Consider the following 22,932-nt stretch of genomic DNA (forward strand, 5'->3'; position numbering starts at 1 on the left):
CATAAAAAAAGACGGTTGGGTAATGTCGGGGACATAACCGGAAAGACGTAGGACTACACTAAGGGGTGTCCATTGTTCGAATAGCATGTAGCACAGATCCCAGAATTACCAACTTTTCATGCACAAAATTACAGAAAAAAATAATCAAAGGATAGAAAAAAAAAACCTCAGCACACGACAAATTTTGATTATTTCGTATTGGCACCTAAACACTCTAACGCGGTGCAAATGTTGTAGGGGTTATTGTTCAGACGGCAACGAACACACACTTGATGGCAAGCATATCGTAATAGGAATTTACCGTCTGGTATCGTGGTATAATTTGGATTTGCTTTCCTCATAAATAACTGTGTTCTACTAGCCAATCCCTTTCACTTGAACCCATATTGATAGAGTTTTGAGAAAATATGTAATCCACCATTTTGTGGTGGTGGCCATTTTGGATTTGCACAATTAACTGTATTCTCCTGGTCAATCCTTTTCATTTGATACCCATATTGATGGGGCTTTGAGATTATATGAAATCCGCCATTTTGTAGCGGCCGCCATCTTGGATTTTCAAGATCATGAAATACGCAGTTTTATAATGACTGCAGCGATAAAGGTGTGTTCCAAATTTCAGATCAATCGGTCAACAGGAAGGGAGTAAAATTTCAACTAATGTGGTACAGCGCTATAGACAAACATGTTACATACAAACATACAAATATGTCACAGCTGAATAAAACCGTTTAAAAACTCCAGCATTCGTGCGCGATTAGCCTCTCCTTCACCCGGCGCGACGCTTCCACCGCTTTTAACACACTTCGATAGGCTCTCCTGCTCCATATCCTATAGAAACTCCTGTCTCTCCCTCTTGCGGTATCGCATCGCATACATCGCCTGCAAATGCATCAATAACTCTTTTGCTGAAAACCAATCTCAAGATAGCGTCTTTCTTGCTTGGCGACCGATGATAGAATGTGGCCAAGTACCAACATCACTCACATCATATAGGCATATAGTTACCGTTGTAGCGACCGCCTATATTTATTTATAATCTCTTTTTCGTCCCCCATCTTAACTTTGTCCATACGTTTCGTCCGTATCCGTGGTTACTTGTAATGAATAGCTGTTTGCTGCGGGAGCGCAGACAAAATGTATGGGAAAGTAGGGATTTCTTTCTTTCAATTTTTCATCAATTTGAACTTCATATGAGCTGAAAAACCCGTAATGAGTAGCATAGAAACAATTGGTGAGGATATTTCCTATCAATGTGTGTATTTGGAACCAAAATCCATTCATTAGTTGAGGAGGTATTAACGTTCAAAAACTGAACACTTTTTCTCACCGAAATATTGAAATGGGTTCCTATATTGAACGGTTAGACGTAGTCCTACGTCAAAACGGACGGCGCCAGTAATTTGTGGTTAGCGTAGCAGCCTCACAATCCGATCGGCCTGGGTTCCCAGCTGACGTCGTTGGGATTTTCTGAGGCGAAAAATCTCTGGTTACGTCTTCCTTCGGAAAGAAAGTAAAAGAATTTGGTCCGGCTTATGAGTTGTCGAGTCTGATAGGTAGGAACAGGTGTAGTCGCCTCCATGATATCGGTGATTGGCACTGAAGTGGCGGAAATAGGCCGACAAGCAAAATCGTTTATCCATAATTAAAAATAAAGTTTGGTTACTGAAATTCCAGATTAAATTAATAACTACTCATTACATTAATTTATGAACAGTACTCAGAATTACCAAGTGGTTATTTTTATGATGAATGAATAATAAATTTTCGAAAGTTGATGATGACAATCGATTACGCTTTACTTCGTAAACCAGGTTAACTTTAGAGAACTGTCCTCGCTGTAACACTACTACAAGGAGCAGAAAGATAAACTCTAGCAAGCCTTGCCCTCGATTGACTGCTGAGATTTTAATTTTAATTTTTTCTTGCTGCGGTTTCCATTTAGCGCGCATCAAAAACGTTTACACAATTTCGGTGTCGGTCCGAGTTCCCAAAAATTGTTGTATAAATATAGAATATTTAGTCAGAAATTCAACTAGAAAGTAGTCACATTTTGTAAACACTCGAAAACAAACCGTATATATTTTTATTTTATTATTTTCTAACTGTCAGTCCCAGTCATTTAGTACTTTCGTACAAAAAAGCTTAACGTCGGCCCCTAGGGACTGACGCTAGGTTCAACGTGTTAAGTAATTCTGATCTTCTTCTAAGTAGTTGAATTCTTATCAGAAACAAACCCTGTTGAAGATTACTTGCAAAAAACCTTAATCTCTATTAAAGGATATCCACGCAAACGGGAAATTTTTTCATAGTTCATTATTTTTATGTAAAAATGTGTTTATTTCTTCTAAAAGTTTCGTATTTGCAAATAAAAAGCCAAATATCCGATTGCCGGATATCTAGCTATCAGGCTTTGAAGCTGTCGGGTATCCGGCAAAACTACTATCTGTTTTATCACGAATTGATACCAATATCACCTCAATTTTTTCAGACCTTTTCTTCTACTTAAAACTGTCTACTAAAATTATCTTAAATGGGCAAAAGAAAGGTTCATTAATACTGCTGGGTGATTGAAAATTAGTTTTTAGGCATTTTTGAGTAATCATGAACAGTTTTGCATCAATAAAAAAAGTTTTTTTTTGCTTCGATATAACGTAACGAGAAAAAGAAATAAAGTTTCCTTATATCGAGGTATAACTGTATTGCTGTTACTGTACATGTGCGGAACCGTTTCCATATAAGCTGAACGAAGCAACAAACGCATATTTGTTGGAAAAAAGTCGCAGGAGGGTTATGTCCGAGAACGGACGCATAGTTGATGTAGGATTCCGATAGGCTATCTGTTGCATGCTGTTTTTGGATATGTTTGAAGCATTACATCGCTAAATTCTCTGATAATGATATGGTGGTACTGAAAAGGGTCGTTCTGTTTGATTGTTGGCTATTGTTTGTTCACTCCACCAGTGTTTACAACCGAGTGATGATGACAAAAGGATGATGATTAGTCGTTGGATTGTGCGTATCACGATAGAAGATGCCAAAGTGGAATGAGATATGATGAAAGCCGCCCTCTGTGGCCCTGGACGAGATGGCTCCTGTGTTATGTATGGATGAAATAAAAACTCACCAATGTAATATTAGATAATTATCATTATCGAACATAACTATCAATGTTTCTCACCAGAAAAAAAAATGAATGGGTTATATCTATGCTATAACCGTGAGGTTGACGTGAGACTACCGTTGGTTTAGTAATCATTTGTTTGTATTGATTGAACTATTGATTGAATGAAACAATTTTCGAATTCACTTGAATTCAACATATTTGATGTGTAAGTAAAGAATATGAACAAACGTCATGTAATGTAAGGCACCTTGGTTTTGAAGGCTGTGTTAGGGAACACATGTCGGTAGAAAGAAAAGTTGCAATGCCAATTTCCCCAGGCACCTTGGTTTTGATGGCTGTGTTGGGGAAAGTGTAAATCGGGCCAATCAGAACGGGGCAGTTAGGGCGTTTAGATAGCGCTTGACATTTTACAGTTATTCAATTGCTTATCTCAGAAAAAAAAACATTTTATAAATTCTGATAGATGCATAGAAATATTTCCTATCAATTGATGCAAACTTCTCTCCGATCTGTTAAGAAATGTTCGAGTTATAAACATTCGAAATCATTCATTTTTTCCTGCAGGTTCTGTGTTTAGGTTTTCAAAAGTCACTTTTTCTTACTAAATTATGCAAAAATGGGCACGTCTGCAACGTTCCCAACAAATAACGACGATCGATTGCAGCATTCGTAAACAAATATTTATATGTAATATATCCACTACACCATATCATATCGTGTTCTTCACTATCAAACCCATAGTCAATGGCACCCATCGGTATCGAATTATCATCGATACCTCGATTTTCGCTAAATGCACCGTTAGGTCCGACTGCAGAGGAGAAACGGAATTGAAAAACGACAAACTGGAGAAACAGCCATTGAAAGTTGAAAGGATATTGGCAGAAAACTTTCGCATCTTTCGAATAATGTGATCATCATACCACTTCGTTTTGCCAGAAAGAGATTATTAATGTTCAAAGGAGGAATCGAGCCTCCTGCAGTGCCATAACCACGGAACTTTGAAAGGCAAGTCGGTTTTGAAGTCCTGGGCAATTCCACGAACCACACGCTGCAAAGGTAGCTTGCGGATCAGCAATTCGGCCGACTTCTGATAGCGACAAATTTCACGCAAAGCGATGGTTCCCGGTCGCTAGCGATGTCACTTTTTAACACTTCCTGCGTCGAGCTGTCTGCTTGGTCCCAATGAAACTAGTCCTCACGGTGCGAGAGTAGAGGTAGAAATGAACGAAAGCAAAGGAAGCGTCATGTTTTATAGCCATCCGTTCGATTCAACTGCAGAAGAGCATTGAATTTGGAAAAGAAGCCATAATGCATGGGCGTCTGAGTGCGACCGTCCTCTCCTCACATCGCCGCATAAACTGAATGGATTTCCAGAGCGCATGCGAGTTTATATACGGTTTCAATAACCTGTTTTCTAAGCAATTTTAAAGCTATTGAAACAAGTTTTCGGGTTAATAATTATCAATCATATAACTCGTGGACATTTTGTCTTTCGAATGAAATGATTTTCATACCACTCTGTTCAGCCGGAAAAGAGGTATTAACCTTCAAAACCTTACAGTCCAGCGTCACTCTCTCGTTTTCGAAACTTGGAACTTACACCCCGCTATAGAAATGAAAGACGTAGTCCTACGTCAAAAATTAACATACGTTGAACTTTTTCTGGATCGATTTTCCAAAACTTTTTTGAATCTTCATTTCTTCACTTTTGCTGTTCCTTTAACAGACAGCCGATCGGCAGCATTGCTGTGCCAATGATATCTGCTCCGTGAATGGATCATATCGAATAAGACTTGTAGTCTATGAAATCTGTAGTCTCATTTTCGCTGCATCCTCAACGTTCAATGATTATGTTTTTAACGCCTAAAAGTAGTTACTTGTTTAGTTAGGCCGACTCTCTTACTCTTTCTATACACGGCTCAGTTGCTAACTATTCTTCGACTGTAGCAGCACGTACTTTGGAAGCGCGAATTCAATTTTGCATAATTATCTTGTGAAAAGTGAGTATCTATTAGATTTTAATAGTAGCATATACACATATTAATGTGCGTAAAATAATCCTTCCTTCGCGTTAAAGTTACCTTATCCCGGATGTCAACGAATGTTTATCTTTGTTATATTCATTCAAAAAAAGAAAAACTATTTTCGTTAAAAAAATTATTTCAATAAAAGTAGCAAATTGCTGATGTGATACTGGTAAAATTAGTTATTTGTAATGAAAACGTTTTCCGGCCTAGCGAATGATTGGTTACTGCAAACGTAGCTATCAAAACAATTGTGCTGACGCTAGGGTATGCTTTCGATATAAACAGCATATGGATCACGAATCAGAACTCGACGCATTGTGTGCTCTGGTGTAAATGTAAACTAATGATTCACCATCGATATCAGTAAAACTTTTCTCTCGGTTCTCTGTGGATGATTTAAAAACGTGAATGAATTCTGTTGTGCGTGTGATTTTTACTTAGGCAAGTTTATGTTGGTGAAGCTAGGATCTTGGCGAGAAGTGAACGACATTATCGTAAAGATTAACACTGTAGTATCGTAGTGCACCATATGATGACAAATTTTATAATAACAAAAGTAAAATGGAAAATGAAAATATACAAATAATTCTATAATTCATGAAAATCGTGGACTTGTACACAATTTTTGATGGATTAGTACGTTTTTTAGAGTTGATGCACGTGTCAACTCTAAAAAACAACGTTTCATATTTTATGAATTTTTTCATATGAAAACGAATATTTAATGACTAAAAGCTAAACTAAATCAAAACGAACGTGTGAAATACGGCGAATTACTACTGGACGATTTTTTGTTTAACCTGTTTTTGAAATCTTAACTGTAACATCTGAATATCTTTTCGGGAAAAAGAAACGCATTTCTTTGTTTATGGAATTGAAATTATTTGTGAATCGTATATTGTAACCGCATTGACATTCTTTCTATATATCTTTTAGGTATCAGTGGACCTTGGCCTGAAGAAGTCCTGTTCTTATGAAATAAAGCCGTGCTTTCGTTAAAGATAAACTGTTCTTTCGTAATATCATCACCGCATCGTCCGGAACAAGTGATAATCTGAGAAGACTATGTCTGACGAATATGGCGGGTGAAACAACACTCTCCAGTTCTGTCAATTTTCAGCATTCTTCACGATGTTTGCAGTATGCGGTTTGGCGATGTTATTTTGTTAAGTCTATTCAAACCCTCTCAAAGACTTGTTTTTTTATGCCATTATCTCGAGCACCAAAACAGGTGAGATGTAATCGGTTTGATTGGTTTTGAACCCTACTGACAGCTGCGTCAGCAGAGATGTAGGCACTTTTAAAGCTTTGTTGTTGGCATTATCCGAGCACTCAGGAAGATACATGCGGTAACAGAGCCCTGGTCTATTCACTCATTAACACGTTGAGCCTAGCGTCAGTCCCTAGGGGCCGACGTTGAGCTTTTCGGTAGGAAAGCGCTGACTGACTGGGGCTGACAGTTAACCAAAATAAGAAAATAAAATCTATACGGTTTGTTTTCGGATGTTTCACAAAATGTGATTAGGGGAACCCGGAGCAAGAGTGGCCATCTGATTATTTTGCCTATTTCCATCTTTTACAATTATTTAAAAACAGAAATTTGTTTTATACAGATACTGCATATATCTCACATATTATCAGCCAGAACCATAAATATTTTTTATTGGAAAACAGATAAATACTAACTGAGCTTCTTACAACTGCAATCTATACAAGAACACACAGGCGCAAATTAACGAAATACCCTCAGTTTCTATACGTTTGCATGACTCCACCCATAAATACAAATAGAATAATCATTTTTCTTCATCTTACTGTATGAACTAATTTAAATCGTACACATTTATTTCAATAAAAAATAATAAATTTGTTATCTCTCAACTTCCGGGGCAAAAGGAGCCATTATTACCGGGGTAAAAATGCCATAGTCGTAACCTCGAATTCTATCTGTCAAACGCAAATAGTGTAATCGTGGTTGTGTTTGTTGTGGTCATGGTTTGTAAATATGAACGGATTTCGTTCCGAAACCAGTGGCAGATGGAAACTATGGTTGTTGCCGTACATTCTGTAAATCATGGAGACGAGCTGCGGAGGAATATAGTTTGCCCAGAAGAACATTGGCCAAATACTTCTGCACATATTTGGCCAATGTTCTTCTGGGCTAGGTCGTTTTAAAACTGTGTTTTCTAAACAACAGGAGGAGCAACTCGTGAGTCACATCCTTAATATGCAGAAGTTATTTTATGGGCTGACAATACACGACATCCGGAACCTAGAGTATAAAATCGCGGAGTGAAATAATTTAGATCACTCTTTCGACAAAACATCCAAATTGGCCGGAGAAGATTGGCTTACCAGTTTTCGTGAACGCCACCAGAACTTGAGTTTGCATTCTTTGGAATCACCGTGAATTTCACAGTGCTTTTTTCATCGAAAATTATATTTTTATGAGATTGGCACTGTTGCCCCGTCGAGGTGGCATTCTTGTCCCGTACTGGAAAAACACAAGCCCCAAACATCAATTTTGTAAATGAAACATTTTCATAGTAAACATAACTTTTGAACAATTTAATGCACAGCTACATTTAAATAGGAATATAAATGAACAAACCAGCACAAAAAATGAAAAAAAAATATTAGGCTGTCAAAAAAGTCCTGCGGTATTTTTTTTGAATTTCTCATTTGTTCATAAAATTAGTTACAATCATCTGTTTTAAGTCAAATATGCGCCGTTTTGTTCGATGACTTGTTCCCAACGAGATGCCAACTTCATAATACCCCTGTTATAAAAGCTCGCTTCCTTATTGGCAAAAAACTCGGATAGCCAATTTTCACAGGCATCTTTTGTGGCTAACTTCTGACTACCTAGCTCGTTCGCCATGGACAAAAACAGGTGGTAGTCACTTGGTGCAAGGTCCGGACTATACGGCGGATGCAAAAGAACCTCCCATCCGAGCTCCCGGAGCTTCTGGCGCGTCACCAAAGAAGTGTGTGGCCTGGCGTTGTCCTGATGGAAGACAATGCGGCCTCTGTTCATCAAAGATGGCCTATTCTTCATGAGTGCTACCTTCAAGCGGTCCAGTTGTTGGCAGTACAGGTCCGAATTGAGCGTTTGGCCATAGGGAAGCAGCTCATAATAGATTATTCCTTGACAATCCCACCAAACACACAGCAGAACCTTCCTGGCCGTTAATGAGGGCTTGGCCACCGTCTGAGCCGCTTCAGCGGGCTTCGACCACGACCGTTTGCGCTTCACGTTGTCGTAAGTGACCCACTTTTCATCGCCAGTCACCATCCGCTTCAGAAACGGGTCGATTTTGTTGCGATTCAGCAGCGATTCACATGTGTCGATACGGTCAAAGATGTTTTTTTGCGTCAACGTGTGTGGCACCCATACATCGAGCTTCTTTGTGAATCCAAGCTTCTTCAAATGGTTAATAACGGTTTGATGACTTATCCCCAGCTCTTGGCCGATGCTACGGCTGCTACTATGCCGGTCTTTCTCGGCTAATTGTCGCAATTTTCGATGACAGGCCTTCCGGAGCGTGGCCCATCTTCGACGACCTCTACACCAGAACGAAAACGTTGAAACCATCGTTGTGCGGTGGAAATGGAAACTGTATCGGGTCCATAAACTGCACAAATTTTATTGGCAGCTTGAGATGCATTTTTGCCTTTGTCATAGTAGTACTGTAAAATATGTCGGATTTTCTCTTTATTTTGCTCCATATTTGCGACACTATAACTCACGAACGACTGACCCAAACAAAACACTGTCAAGGACTATATTATAGCGCTACAACGACACCTCGCGGAAATACCGCAGGACTTTTTGACAGCCTAATATAACAAAAGAGCATTCAAAAACGCGTATTATCTCAAGGTGGCACTCTTGCCCCGAGTTCCCCTACTTTCTAGTCGCATTTCTGACTGTTTTCTGTTTATGAAATAAGTATTTTTCGGAACTAAGGAACTAAGTGCACCCGTGGCCGAGTGGTTAGCGTCTCATATTATCATGCCGGGTGTTCGGGTTCGATTCCCGTTCTGGCGGGGGGATTTTTCGTCAGAGAAATTTCCTTCGACTTGCACTGTGGTCACGTGTATTCTAGAGCTTGCCCGTGTTATTTGAACTAAGTATTGATAAATGACTCAGCTAAAATCCAACGTGTTAATTGTAGACAACGCCAGTGATAGTATTTAGCCGGTGCAAAAATTTGTACACTCAATGACCTCTGACCTAAAGGGTGTGTCACATCAAATTGCATCACGGAAAAACCGCTGTAGAAATTCGCCCAGTAGAGCGATCCTTTTGAAAATTTTAGACAGTAAAATAAAAACTATTAAACAACTTTTGGCATTTTCTTTTCATTCATACTTCGAGCCCAAGCCCGTATGCTCGCACCTTCCTCTTTACCCCGTCCATAAGGTTGTGTACAACGTCAGGTTGTATTTTTTTTTGAACAGAAATCCATTTTCTCTTGAAGTCCGCCTCCGATTATATTTCTCTATTGGGCGAAGCTCCGGCGCGTTGGGCGGGTTCATTTCCTTTGGCACGAAGGTGACCCCGTTGGCTTCGTACCACTCCAACACGTCCTTTGAATAGTGGCACGAAGCGAGATCCGGCCAGAAGATGGTCGGGCCCTCGTGCTGCTTCAATAGTGGTAGTAAGCGCTTCTGTAGGCACTCCTTAAGGTAAACCTGCCCGTTTACCGTGCCGGTCATCACGAAAGGGGCGCTCCGCTTTCCGCAAGAGCAGATCGCTTGCCACACCATGTACTTTTTGGCAAACTTGGATAGTTTCTGCTTGCGAATCTCCTCCGGAACGCTGAATTTGTCCTCTGCGGAGAAGAACAACAGGCCCGGCAGCTGACGAAAGTCCGCTTTGACGTAGGTTTCGTCGTCCATTACCAGGCAATGCGGCTTCGTCAGCATTTCGGTGTACAGCTTCCGGGCTCGCGTCTTCCCCACCATGTTTTGCCTTTCGTCGCGGTTAGGAGCCTTCTGAACCTTGTATGTACGCAGGCCCTCCCGCTGCTTGGTCCGCTGGACGAATGAACTTGACAAATTCAGCTTATTGGCGACATCCCGGACCGAACTTCTCGGATCACGTCTAAACTGCTTAACTACGCGCTTGTGATCTTTTTCACTGACGGAGCATCCATTTTTGCCGTTCTTCACCTTCCGGTCGATGGTTAGGTTCACGAAGTATCGTTTTAGTACTCTGCTGACCGTGGATTGGACGATTCCCAGCATCTTACCGATGTCCCGATGTGACAACTCCGGATTCTCGAAATGAGTGCGCAGGATTAATTCACGACGCTCTTTTTCGTTCGACGACATTTTTCCAAATTTACGAAAAATTGACAGTGAAGCATGGCCAACGTGATCTATACACTCTTTTCTGATTATAAGCGAAAGATATAATTCCTAAAAATTAGATTTCTACAGCGTTTTTTCCGTGATGCAATTTGATGTGACACACCCTTTACTACGGAATTGGATATTCATCACCACCCGGGAATTAGTATAAGCTCAATACTGAATTATATTTGGTATGGACTATAAGACTCTATGCCCATGATCTCAATATTTCGAATGACTCCAACGTCTCCAAAGGTTCCAAAAAAAGCCACAGGAGGATTGTGTCCGAGACACGACCGCATGGCTGACTTGTTGCATACTGATTTCGTCAGACCCGAGTTGCTGGACCCGATGGTGAGGGCTGGCTGTCTATTGGAGCTTGGCTTGTCTTCCGGAGCGGTCGTATTTCTGATCGAAATTTGACGCATTATTTAACATACCTAAAATTTTCGAATTTAAGTCAAATACGCGCCGTTTTGTTCGCAAACTTGTTGCCATTTAGAAGGCAACTTCATTATCATATCGATCAAACCAACGCTGTGCTGTGCGAATCGTTACAGTATCGGGTCCATAAACTACACGATTTTTTTCGGCCGCCTTCGTTGCAGTTTTACCTCGCAGGTAGTAAAAATGTAAAATATGGAGATTTTCTTGCTTGGTGGACCCCATCTTTGACGCGCTATAATTTGAGACTGAAAAGGACAATCACAACACTGTCAAAACGACACTTGTAGCACAGATTGTCGTCTTTAAATAGCCGTATAGTATGACCCGATGCGATAAGTACAACACAAGATATGTTTAAGTGTTGCCGTATATTGACAATATACGACATTTCTTTTTCCCCAACCCAATATATTCGATCTATGGATAATCAAGGATGGCGTCATTTTCGGCAGCTTTTTTTGAAAAATAATATTTTGATTTACAAAGTTTATTACGCATGTTGTGCAGTTGCGCGTCTCATGATAGTTTTTGTGGTGGGTTTTCAAATTGACGACGTCTTCGGGGGAGTAGTGGATGTAGAAACTCGAATAAATTGCTGAAAACATAGAAGTTTGTGCGCCAATAATATTTCCCAGTAGGAAAAATTATCAATTAACCCACTAAAACCCATTTTTTCTATTTGCGTGAAAAAACTATAGTAGATTATATTTTTGATGAGAAAATTGAAAAAATAACGACATTTTTTTAAAGTCACGGATTTTTTATTTATACCACAAAACTTTTTTTTTTTGTAAAAATAGTTAAATAGTTTTATTTGTCAAATTTAATTTTACAACATTTTGGTTTGTTCATCAATTCGTTAAGCTTCTACATCTAAATGAAAATTTAATTCAGCTACATCAATTCTACCGTTATATCTATTAACGAAGCAGATATAGTTACTAAAAAGTTTTAAAATTCTCACTTTACACGATTCGTTCATTCCTGCTAAAGCAGGTTTAGTCAAGTCCTCGAAATCGAGCCTCCTCCATCCACCTAAGATGCCTGAGATCCTCTGTTGAAATACCGTCCAAGCCGGTCTAACGCGAACACAAGTGCAAAATTTGTGAATGAGTGTTTCTACAGTTCGGTTGTCGCAGTTTAAACAAATCTCGTTGTCTACTCGTCGCATCACGAATAACAATTTACGATGCTCAATTTTCTCGTTCACGAGCAAGTATAGATTTGTCCGCTGTGCTGAACTAAGCTGCCTCGACGCAATATTTCGCCACGTACGCCGCCAGTTTATTGCTGGGCTATTTCGTTCCACTTTTGGTATTTCGGTTTGATTCACAAAATGCTGATGGATTTGATCAGCGGTGGGGTTTTGTCGGATTTGGTGGGGAATTTGGGATATATGTGAAAGGATTAATTTTAGGTCGGGAAGGTCTATTGGGATTCGTGGTCGAGGATTTGTTTGGGAAAGAAGGGAATTATAAAAAGGAAGGGATTCGATTTCCTGTAGATGACGGTTGATTGCAAGCGATTTAGTCTTCAGCGCTGGTAGTTGGAGCTTCAGACCTCCATTTTCCTTACTGCGCGTAAGTTGTATCATCGGGACACGAGCAACTATGCCTCTCCAGAGAAAATTTCCCATCGTTTGTGTTATTTTCGCCGTATGTACTCCCAAAGGTGGTATGATGGACGCAAGATACCATATTTTAGAAGTACCAAACGTGTTAAGCATGATCACCTTTTGATGCAGCGTCAGCGTGCGCAGAGATTGCAGCCACATTTGTTGGGAAAATTTTCCCACCAACGTATTCCAGTTCAACATTGTCATTGAATGAATCGAGTTTGTGAAGGTGACACCCAAAATTTTGACCACTTCAGCTGTGTGCAGCCACTGAGTGTTTAAAGTTCCGTCTTCGCTAACCCCAACATCAACAGCGATCGTTTTCCGCAAATTCAATTTGGCGCCGGCAGTTCTCTCGAAGTGAGAAAACAACCCATTCATCGTTTCAATTTTGCTCGTAGATGTGACGATCACACTGATGTCATCCGCATATGCCACCAGTAAATCGTCGCCGCACACCCGTTCAGGCCTGTAGACTAGCGGATGAAGATACAGTACGAAGAGGTGCATTGATAACGGGTCCCCCTGTCGTACTGATCTTCGTATCTCGAAAGAACGAGAGAGATGACCGTTGATCAACAGCCGAGAAGTGGATCGACTGGCGATGCGCGAAAGTATAGCAATTAGATCATGGTTAAAACCGAGCGCACGCATGGTCTCGAAGAGGAAAGAGTGCCGAACCCGATCGAACACATGATCGAGATCAAAACTAATCAGTTTTCCGGCACGACGATTATGACGGAGACTTGCTATCCGATCCTTCAGAGCAAGAGTGGCTTGGAAGATGTTGTGCTCTGAGTTCGAGCATTTCTGCCCATCGCTTAGCACGTGGTGTTCTCTCATCACTCATTCCAATCTGGATTAGAGGATCCGAGACAAGAGCTTGTAGTCGTTGTTTAGTAGTGTAATGGGACGATATGATCGAGCCGTATGGTCGCCGCCTCTCTTCTTAACAAGCACGATGATACCTTCTACGAAAGCTGGAGGAATATTGCCGCTAAGCGCCTCGTTTAGCAACAGGTTCAGTTCGCGGTGGATGACGTCGAACATGCGGTGGTAGAACTCTCTCGGTATACCATCACAGCCAGGAGAGATTTTCGTGGTGCGCTCGCTGTTATTGCAGACCAGATTTCTGCCGTCGTAATTTCACTCATGCACGTTTCGTCGTTTGGTGGAATAACACTTTCGCAGACAAAACTGTTCTCATTATTTCCACTCGCTTCTTCTGAGTAGAGTGTCGAGAAATATGTGACCATGTGCGTTTCAATCGCTCGCGGCTCTGTTATTTCTTCGTCCTGCTCTGTCTGCAGCTGTGTTATGACAGTTTTCTTTCTCCTCCTCTCCCCCAACTGAAATATTGAAATGGGTACTGGAATTCCGCAATATTTTCGGCGTCAGAAGATATGGTCTGAGAGACCAAAAGCCACGGCCATGCTCTGAACCAAGATGGGGGAGGCAAAGTCGGAGTGTCAGTGCCTTGTGGTCCGTGAAAGAGCAAACGTGGGCGTGTGCTAGTCGCAAATGGTCGCGCAAACCACTGCTGACATAAATGCGGTCTAGGCGCGACTGAGCGTTGCGACAGACGTATGTGAAGCCATTATCACGAGGGCACAGTTTTTCCCATACGTCATGCAGCTGTAATTGTTGGACGACTGCTTTGAGAGCGGGACTCGCATTCGGGCTGCTTGAATCGCAGGTTCGAAGCACGCAGTTGAAATCGCCAACCAAGATTACATGCGGTGTGTGATGACGAAGATAGTAGGGAAGCGTTTCGTGAAAAAAGTTCTCCCGAACGGCGCGTTGCGAAGATCCGGAGGGAGCGTAAATATTGCAGATCGTCGTGTCTTGCACTCGTAGCGCGATCAGTCGGCTGTCCAGACTTCTCTCGACATGAGTCACCTGTATATGTTCCTTCAAAGCGATAGCCGTTCCTCTTCTCGTGTGGTCTACATTAGAGAAAACGACGTAGCCGGGCAAGGAGAGCTGTTCGTTTTCCACTTCTTGCAGACACACGATATCTAGGCTTTGACTGTTGATGAAGCTTCGTAACGCATTTAGTTTCGTGGGGTTCGTAATAGTGACGATGTTGATAGACGAGATGTTGTACGACGTGAGAGCCATTCAAATGAGCATTACCTCAATCCTATCGTCGTCTGTGTCCTCCCGGCGGGGTTTTTTTTACCAGCCGGTCGTCCTCGGTTCTGTTTGCTGCTTATGGATGTGGTAGAATCGTCAGTTTCATTACCATTGCTACTCTTACTTTGCGATCGTAGCGACGGCTTTTTGAAGAAATCGTCGACTGCCACGACAGCCTGTGGTGGCGCTAGTAAAGACGATGAGGCTTTGTTTCGTTGCGTTTGAGCTACAGGCTGGCTGCTTCTATTCGCTCTCGACCCCGTGACGGTTTCGGGCTGGCTATTTCTGAGCGTTTTCGAACCTGACGGATCATCTTGGTTCGTGGTTTTCGGTAGTTCTGGGAAATCTTTCGATGATGTTAGTGGTGGAGCGGCGGACTTATGATCGAGTAGCTTCGTGTCTCTTAGTCTCGCCCCAGCTGATTTTCTGAGTTGTTGACCGGTCGTTGGCCTGTTAACCTTTCCCGATTGCTTCGTCACGTTTGCGTAACTCTTCTGGTATAGAAGCATTCGAGCAGACCAAATGCCGAGTGGTATGCCTTCGGCCTCGGTGTTTTCGCTCCACGACACTTCGCGGATCGAGATTACTTCACCGAATTGCGTTAGGAAATTGACGATCTTTTTTTCCGATACATCTTCGGGGAGGTCGTGAACACGCACTCCAACACTACCATCTTCCAATGTGATTCGAAGTTTGTGTTTTTTCCCCTCACTCTCCACTTCATGCTTCCCGTCATGTTCGTCGACGATTTTGTGTGCAAGCGCCAAGTCACTGACCCTTACGAACGCACAGCCTTCACCTCTGTGACATTGAAGTCGTTTGATGTCTTTTCTTTTTAAACCGAGAACCGATGTATAAAAACCAAAAAGTTTCTCAACTGACGGCTTCACGACGAGTTGAGAGTAATCGATTTTAAATGTGTTTTCTCGCCTCATCACGGAACACTTATCGCGCGACGCGGCACAGTAAAATAAAGAAACACTTTCAACGGTGGATGCTTACTTTTTTTTTTTTCTTTATTATAGTGACTTTCAACACATTTCGGCTGGTTCGTCACTTTTACTTCCATTTTTGGAAGAATGTCGGGAGTGAGAATTGAACTCGTGATCTCTGCGTGAGAGGTATGGATGTTACCACTACGCCAGATCGCCTCCGGATGCTTTACTTTGTGATAAGCGCAATCGATAAAATACGTCTGCACGTCTCAAAAGCTGAGCGAGATATAAACACAAAACTAGTAATCCGCCTAAGGCGATCTTGGATATCTGGACGCAAAAATTCATTTTTCTTTTGAACTGTTCGTAGTAGTCATTCCTTATGATCTTCTTCTTCTTGAATGGCGTTAACGTTCCCTTGTGGAACTTTTGCCGTCTCAACGTATGCATTAACTAGCGTCATTTATTAATACTTGGTCGAGATTTCTTAAGCCAAATAACACGCCTTGAATGTATTTCGAGGGGCAAGCTCTTGAATACGCATGACCACAGTGCAAGTCGAAGGAAATTTCTTTGACGAAAAATCCCCCCGGCCAGAACGGGAATCGAACCCGAACACCCGGCATGATAATGTGAGACGCTAACCACTCGGCCACGGGTGTACATTCCTTATGATGGAAAGCATAAAAACAATTCTGGTTTGGCTGTAGGTATAAATTGATGTCGCATTGAAGGTACATGACTTGTGTTTCCGATGTGCATCTCGGGTTTTTGCGAGTCCTCTTTCCGCAGTATCTGGAAAATGATCCATTCTATCATGCCTGACATCAGAGGGTGGAACATACGCTCGCTTCGAAGTGGATGGTTTCTTTGTGGGCGACAGACGGTTTCGACCTAATCCCTGCGGATATGTGTGACTGAGGAGGTCTTCGTATCCTAATTGGTTGCGTGTCTGCTACTAAGCGAACGATCATGAGTTCATAACTCAAAGCTCTCAGTTGATCATCTTTGTGTGTTATTCTAGCAACTGCGTCCACGCAACAATCATCATGTGACGGTAATCCTGTGTATGGTCCAACTTTGAAACATTCGAAACTATAAGAATATTATTTCGCCGAAAAAAGGCGACATTATGTAATTTACAACATGTGTATCGACAAGATAGGAATACTCTTACGCCTAAAAGGCTACTGTGTAACATACATCAAAATAAACAGATGGGATAAGAAATGTATGACCAAACTGTTCAGTGAATTATGGCCCAAAAAACGGTATGTTGCGGCACGAGACGGGACTCAGGAATTCTATTTACGCAAGATCAAGCCGGACACTTTAAGGTGGGAATACCCTTGGGACACTGTACAATGATCCAGGAGATGCATTTAAGGGGATATTAGCATTTAAAGCTCGACAGTTATTCCCTAGACAAAAACTGTCTTAGACAAGGTTGTTACATATGATAGAGCGCTCATTTTTATGTTATCAAAAATAGGCTGACCAAAATTGTCGATGAAATAAAAAATATAACTTTCTTATCTTTAGAGATAGAGGCAAATATAATTCCACCATGTTGTAGTCCCAGTTATTTGTGATATCTTTGTAGAACAAAGTTTTTTTTCTATCTCTTAAAATAATCGATATAGCGCTTTGTTTCTATGTTACGTTAGGGTTACCATGGAAAAAACTATTTTTTCGCTTTAACTTTTATATTTCAAATTCTACATGCAAACTGTCTTCGAAAAACTTTTAGAGCTTACTAATACAAACATTTTTCGATGCATTTTTCGATATCTCAACTTCCTCAAAGTTATTGATATTTCTTTCCAAAAAATACGCTCTCTTCAATTGTTTGTCATTCTTTCTGGGGCAAACGTAAACAAAGTTTATTGGCGGCATTTGAAAGAGCATTTTTCACTCTACATGATGTGTGATTTTCAAAACTATGTTATTTTTCGTGTTTGAGTAAATTGAAATTGAAATAATAAGTTTTTGGGTAAAAAACCATCAATAACTTTGAGTAGGATTAGGATATAGACAAGTTTTGCATCGCAAAATGTTGGTATCGATAAGCTCTAAAAGTCAGACAGTTTTGATGTAGAATATGAAATATAAAAGTTAAAGCAAAAAAACACGTTTTTTCATAATACAACTTAGAAAAAAGCACTAAATCGATTATTTTAAAAGATAGAAAAAAGCTTTGTTGTACAAAGTTGTTTAAAATAACTGAAGCTACAACATTGTTAAACTATGTTTATCTCTATCTATAAAGATAAGAAAGTTAGATTTTTCATTTCATCGACAATTTTGGTCACCCTATTTTTGATAACATAAAAATGAGCGTTCTATCATATGTAACAACTTTGTCTAAGACAGTTTTTGTCTAAACAATAAATATCTCCCACAAATTTGTTTTTAGCGTTTTCTATCTGAGTTGCATTAGGGTAACTATGAAAAACGGTTTTTTTATTCTAATTTTTATATTTGAAATTCTACATCAAAATGGTCTTCATACAACTTTTAGAGCTTATTAATATCAAAATTTTGCGATGCAGAACATGTCAGTATCTTAATCCTGCTCAAAGTTATTGATGGGTTTTCATCCAAAAACTAATGATTTCAATTTTAATTTACTCAAACACAAAAAATAACATAGTTTTGAAAATCACATATTACATAGAGTGAAATCTGTTCTTTCAACAAACGTCCGTCAACAAACATTTTTTTATGTTTGCCCCAGAAAGAATGACAAACAAATGAAAAGAGCGTGTTTTTTGGGAAGAAATATCAATAACTTTGAGTGAAGTTGAGATATTGAGAAGTTCTGCACCGAAAAATGTTTGTATTAGTATGCTCTAAAAGTCTTTTGAAGACAGTTTGCATGTAAAATTTGAAATATAAAAGTTAGAGCAAAAAACAGTTTTTTTGGTGACCCCAACGTAACTTAGAAAAAAAGCGCTATATTGGTTATTTCAAGAGATAGAATAAAACTTCGTTATGCAAAGAAGTATGAAATAATTGGAGCTACAACATTGTCGAACTATGTTTACCTCTATTTATAAAGATAAGAAAGTTAGATTTTTAATTTCATCGACAATGTTAGTCACCCTATTTCTGACAACATAAAAATGAGCGCTCTATCATGAGTAACAACTTTGTCTAAGACAGTTTTTGTCTAGAGAATAACTGTCAAGCTCTAAATGCTAGTTTCCACTTGAATGCATCTCCTGGATCATTGCGCACTGTGGTTAGAAAATTATTTTCAGACTACATCATGGGCGGGCTGGTAGACCATGAGATGCCCCAAGGAACGGAGCGACAATAACTGCAGTCGTGATAGTTGGCCACCTCAGGGCCCCACATATTGGATGCAATGTCAGAACCCTCCCTCGTATTTTCATATCCAAAATACGAGCCTAATGCTGAACACGCTGCTTTCAGGAGCGATTAGCTTCTGAGCGAGAAAGATATTGTACGCGTAGCCATGCTGCAACGAGTGACTCGACAAAAACGTGGAACGATACCAAATTAAGCGATGGCAGCCGCTGGGAAGAGAAAATGTGTGAGGAGGTAAAACCTGCCTTATCGTTATCAGGAATCGTGGAAGTTCTTCAAGAAACTAAACGCTTTGGGCGGCGGGAACAGAAAAGGAGGCATCTTGACGAACGAACGCGAGGTAATCGAAAGGTAGGACAGCACTACGATGAACACCTGAACAACGCGTAGACAGGAGACCAAGACGGCGTTGATGAGGACTACACCGGTTCTGTGAACAACGACAATGTACCACCTCCTATGATTAGTAGAGTTAAAGAGGTCGTTATTCAGCTACAAGGATGGCCTCACAGCGATAAGGATGGCCTCACAGCGGAGTTTTTAAATAGAGGCCTAGTGAAACTTATACAATGTGTGTACCGCCCTATCTATGAAAAGTGATAAGTTGGATTGTGAGAACTACCGTGCGATCACAATCCTGAATGGGGGCCTATAAAATTTTGTCTCAGACTCTCTCCCGCAGTATATCGCCAATAGTAAGCGGAATTATGGGAAGTTATCAGGTTTAATTCATGCCCGGTTGCTCGACGACGGGTTAGATTTTTTCCACTGCTTAAGATCCTCCAAATATGCCTCGAGTGTCAAGTATCCACGCACCATACCTTTGTCGACTTCAAAGTCGCATATGGTACAATTGACCGACGACAGCTATAGAGATTCATGAACGAACTCAGCTTTCCTCGGAAGCTGACAAGACTGATCCAGATAACGATGAACGATGTGCGGTGCAGTATACGGATCTCAGACGATCTGGCGGAATCGTTAGAAAGTTTGACTACAGGGGACTTCGACAAGGCGATGGACTCTCCTGTCTGCTCTTCCACAAGGCGCTAGAAGGTGTTACGCGGAGAGCGGGTTTCAACATGCGGAGCACGATTTTCAGCAGGTCTAGTCAGTTTAACTGCTTCGCCGATGACGTGGACGTAATCGGAAAAACACATGCGACGACAGCGGACTTGTACTCCCAACTGAAAAACAGTCTCTTTAGTAGTGTTGTGATCGACGACGACGAGCTCGGGGTGCACAAGAACAATATACAGTGGTGTACAGGAAAAAGGAATATGGAAAGAATATGGAACAATATACGACGAACCCAGCATCCAGAAAGTGGCCAAGGCTGGACAAGTGTAAGGGGCGAGTATGGAAAAGTTGTTTATTGTATTTAATAGTCTATACTACCGTAGATGGACTGGGTTTACATTCTGTATACTGGGTTTATATTCTTACCTCATTTACATTTAAATAAGGCTTGTTTCTCAATAAACTTCGATCTACAAATTATAATTCCTCTGAATTCAATCTGACGTGTCGTATCATACATTCCAACAAACTTGCAGACACTAATATGGCTGATCGAAAATCCAAGTCAGCGGCCTTATATTTCCCGGAGGAACTCTCCATGTCGGACACCAGTTGTGTGGTGTGCTTTGGCGACGCTAAGAATCCCGTTTTTTGTACAACCTGTAGGAAAATGTTTTGCTGCGATTGTATGGTGAAATGCCAACAAACGAATGGATGCGCCAATTGCCGGAGCAAAACGCCACCGGAAGTATTCGTCTCACAAAGCGGAAAATACCGTTGTGAAAAACATGAGCTTTTGATAACAATGTTATGTACGGAGTGCGATATTTGTGTCTGCAAACAATGCCTCGGCAGGGAAGCCGAACATTCGCTTCATTCGTTCCTCGCAATCGACGATATCCGCGCTGAACTTTGCCGTGAGGTGGAAAAGATCTACGAGTACCAAACAATGGTGGATAGTCTCCAAGGTCTGAAATCAATGTCAGGTTTGGCGAATCAATTTGCTGAAAAATGTTTGATAAATATAGAATCATTCAACATAATTCTTTGTTCCATTGAAAACACAATCGGTACATTCATCAAAGACGTCAATACGTATGAATTAAAAGAATTAATAAAACACAGAAAACCGATAAAAGAACAGGTGCAGAATACTCTTGAGAAAATAAGCACATTGCAAAGACAAGAGCCTCAACAAATCTACGATTTTGGGGAGGCCCTGTTTGGAATTGAGAAAACTGAGATAGCAACGGGATGTGTAAAAACTGCCGACGATAAATTCGGGAATCGTTGGCGTTTAGAAACACGTAGAACCTTCCGAGGCATTGCATTTTATTTCAAACTTTTACACGGGACGCCAGGGAGGTCAGCATGTTTATTGGTGATATGTATAAGAAATTACCAATGATAATTGATATTTACAGATACGAGGTAAAGATCAATTCATCGGACAACTCGCACCAACTCCAGAAGGTCCTGGAATTCAAAAGCATTTCTCACAAGGCACAATTTTGCGAATTATCGCTAACGTCAGAAGGATTCCCGGAATAAAGCGCAGGAGAAAACGACTGCAACAGAAACCACCGCTTATAAAATGTGTAGTAGGCTATAAATATTGTGGCGCGGTATTGTATTTCAAAACAAGAATTAACCGGGCAAACGTATCGCCCCAGGCAAACGTAACGCCCCGGGCAGACGTATACCGTCCGACGCTCGCTAGAGCTCGGTCGGACATTGCTAAAGGATCGTATCCTATGTTTCAAACTAACCGGGCAATCAGTGGATCCCAGGTTTGCGTGCGAGACACCGCCGCTTCCGACGGCGGGTCGGCGGTGGACTCGGATTGCGTCATCTTGGCGGCATGGGCCGCCTCGATTCCTTATCCTCGCCAAATGGGGACTTCGTCCCCATTACATTGTCCTCAGAATAAATTTCGAAAAACGAGAACAAGAGAATAAATTTATAATAGAAATGTGAGGCACATGATGTTTTTCCCGCGCCAAATATTTCTAGCCTACTACACTTTTTCTAAGCGGTTGTTTCTGTTGCAGTTGTTTACTGTGGCGATTTATTCCGGTCACCCGTCAGAAGACATATGCTTTACGATTAGCTTACGCCCTACTAATTTCAAATACTATCTCCAATGTGCGAAGGTATATAGCGAATTAGTGGAGAATGAGTAAGTTGTTTAAACCTTCTAAGAATTTAACTACATTATATTATTATTATAAAAGGTCTGCATATTCTGAGAACATTGTTGTAATTACGAAGAAAATTTTTCATGCTGAGAAATGTGAATCATTCATCAGGGACGGAACAGGGACAATGTGGCGTACAAGATGCAATATTCACTGCCACAGTGGGACTTCATATTTGTCTGTATGTCTCGTACATTACGATGGGGCGGTTGGCAGGTAAGTGTATTGAATTGGTGATAAGAAGACAACGTTATCCTTTTGCTTTTCAATTTAGGTTCGAATTTTTTGTGCAGCTTGTCAATCAGAAGGATGGGACAAAACCAATAAAAGTCGTTCGAACCAGGAGATTCCATTTCGGATCGGAATATTGCATAAAAAAATTCGTTGCGCTGAATAATTTGAATGAACATACCTATGATCTACGAGGCGGACTTCAACTTGTGATAGGAATACGACCAACGGCCAACAATCAGAGCTTTCTACGAAAGTGCTTTGATCTTTTATCTTAACAACAAGAGCAATAAAAATCATGACATTATAATTCTCGATGTGTGGTTGTGTCACCAACATTCGAAAGCAAACGTCTATTTGGTAGAGTAAGCTTCTAGCTTAACAATCACATTTATTTCAGTTTTATAGTTTTACTTTATGATTCTATGATAGTTAGACATTCCACCTCTCTCTCTAAGGGGGGGGAGGTTGTTTCTGCCATACAAAAAAAACACACACA

At 40.8% G+C, this 22,932-nt stretch overlaps 1 protein-coding gene across 1 annotated transcript; it reads left to right on the plus strand.

Moving 5' to 3' along the window:
* Nucleotides 1-5,071: 5,071 nt before the first annotated feature.
* Nucleotides 5,072-22,867, plus strand: LOC129770400 (uncharacterized). Its single transcript, XM_055773225.1, has 6 exons — nt 5,072-5,130; nt 20,541-21,369; nt 21,429-21,532; nt 22,087-22,183; nt 22,239-22,418; nt 22,477-22,867. The coding sequence occupies exons 2-6, from the start codon at nt 20,549-20,551 to the stop codon at nt 22,709-22,711; spliced, it is 1,437 nt and encodes a 478-aa protein (XP_055629200.1). The 5' UTR covers nt 5,072-5,130; nt 20,541-20,548; the 3' UTR covers nt 22,712-22,867.
* Nucleotides 22,868-22,932: the final 65 nt, after the last annotated feature.

The sequence above is a fragment of the Toxorhynchites rutilus genome, chromosome 2 (genome assembly GCF_029784135.1).
Source record: "Toxorhynchites rutilus septentrionalis strain SRP chromosome 2, ASM2978413v1, whole genome shotgun sequence".
In the NCBI taxonomy this organism is placed as follows: domain Eukaryota; kingdom Metazoa; phylum Arthropoda; class Insecta; order Diptera; family Culicidae; genus Toxorhynchites; species Toxorhynchites rutilus.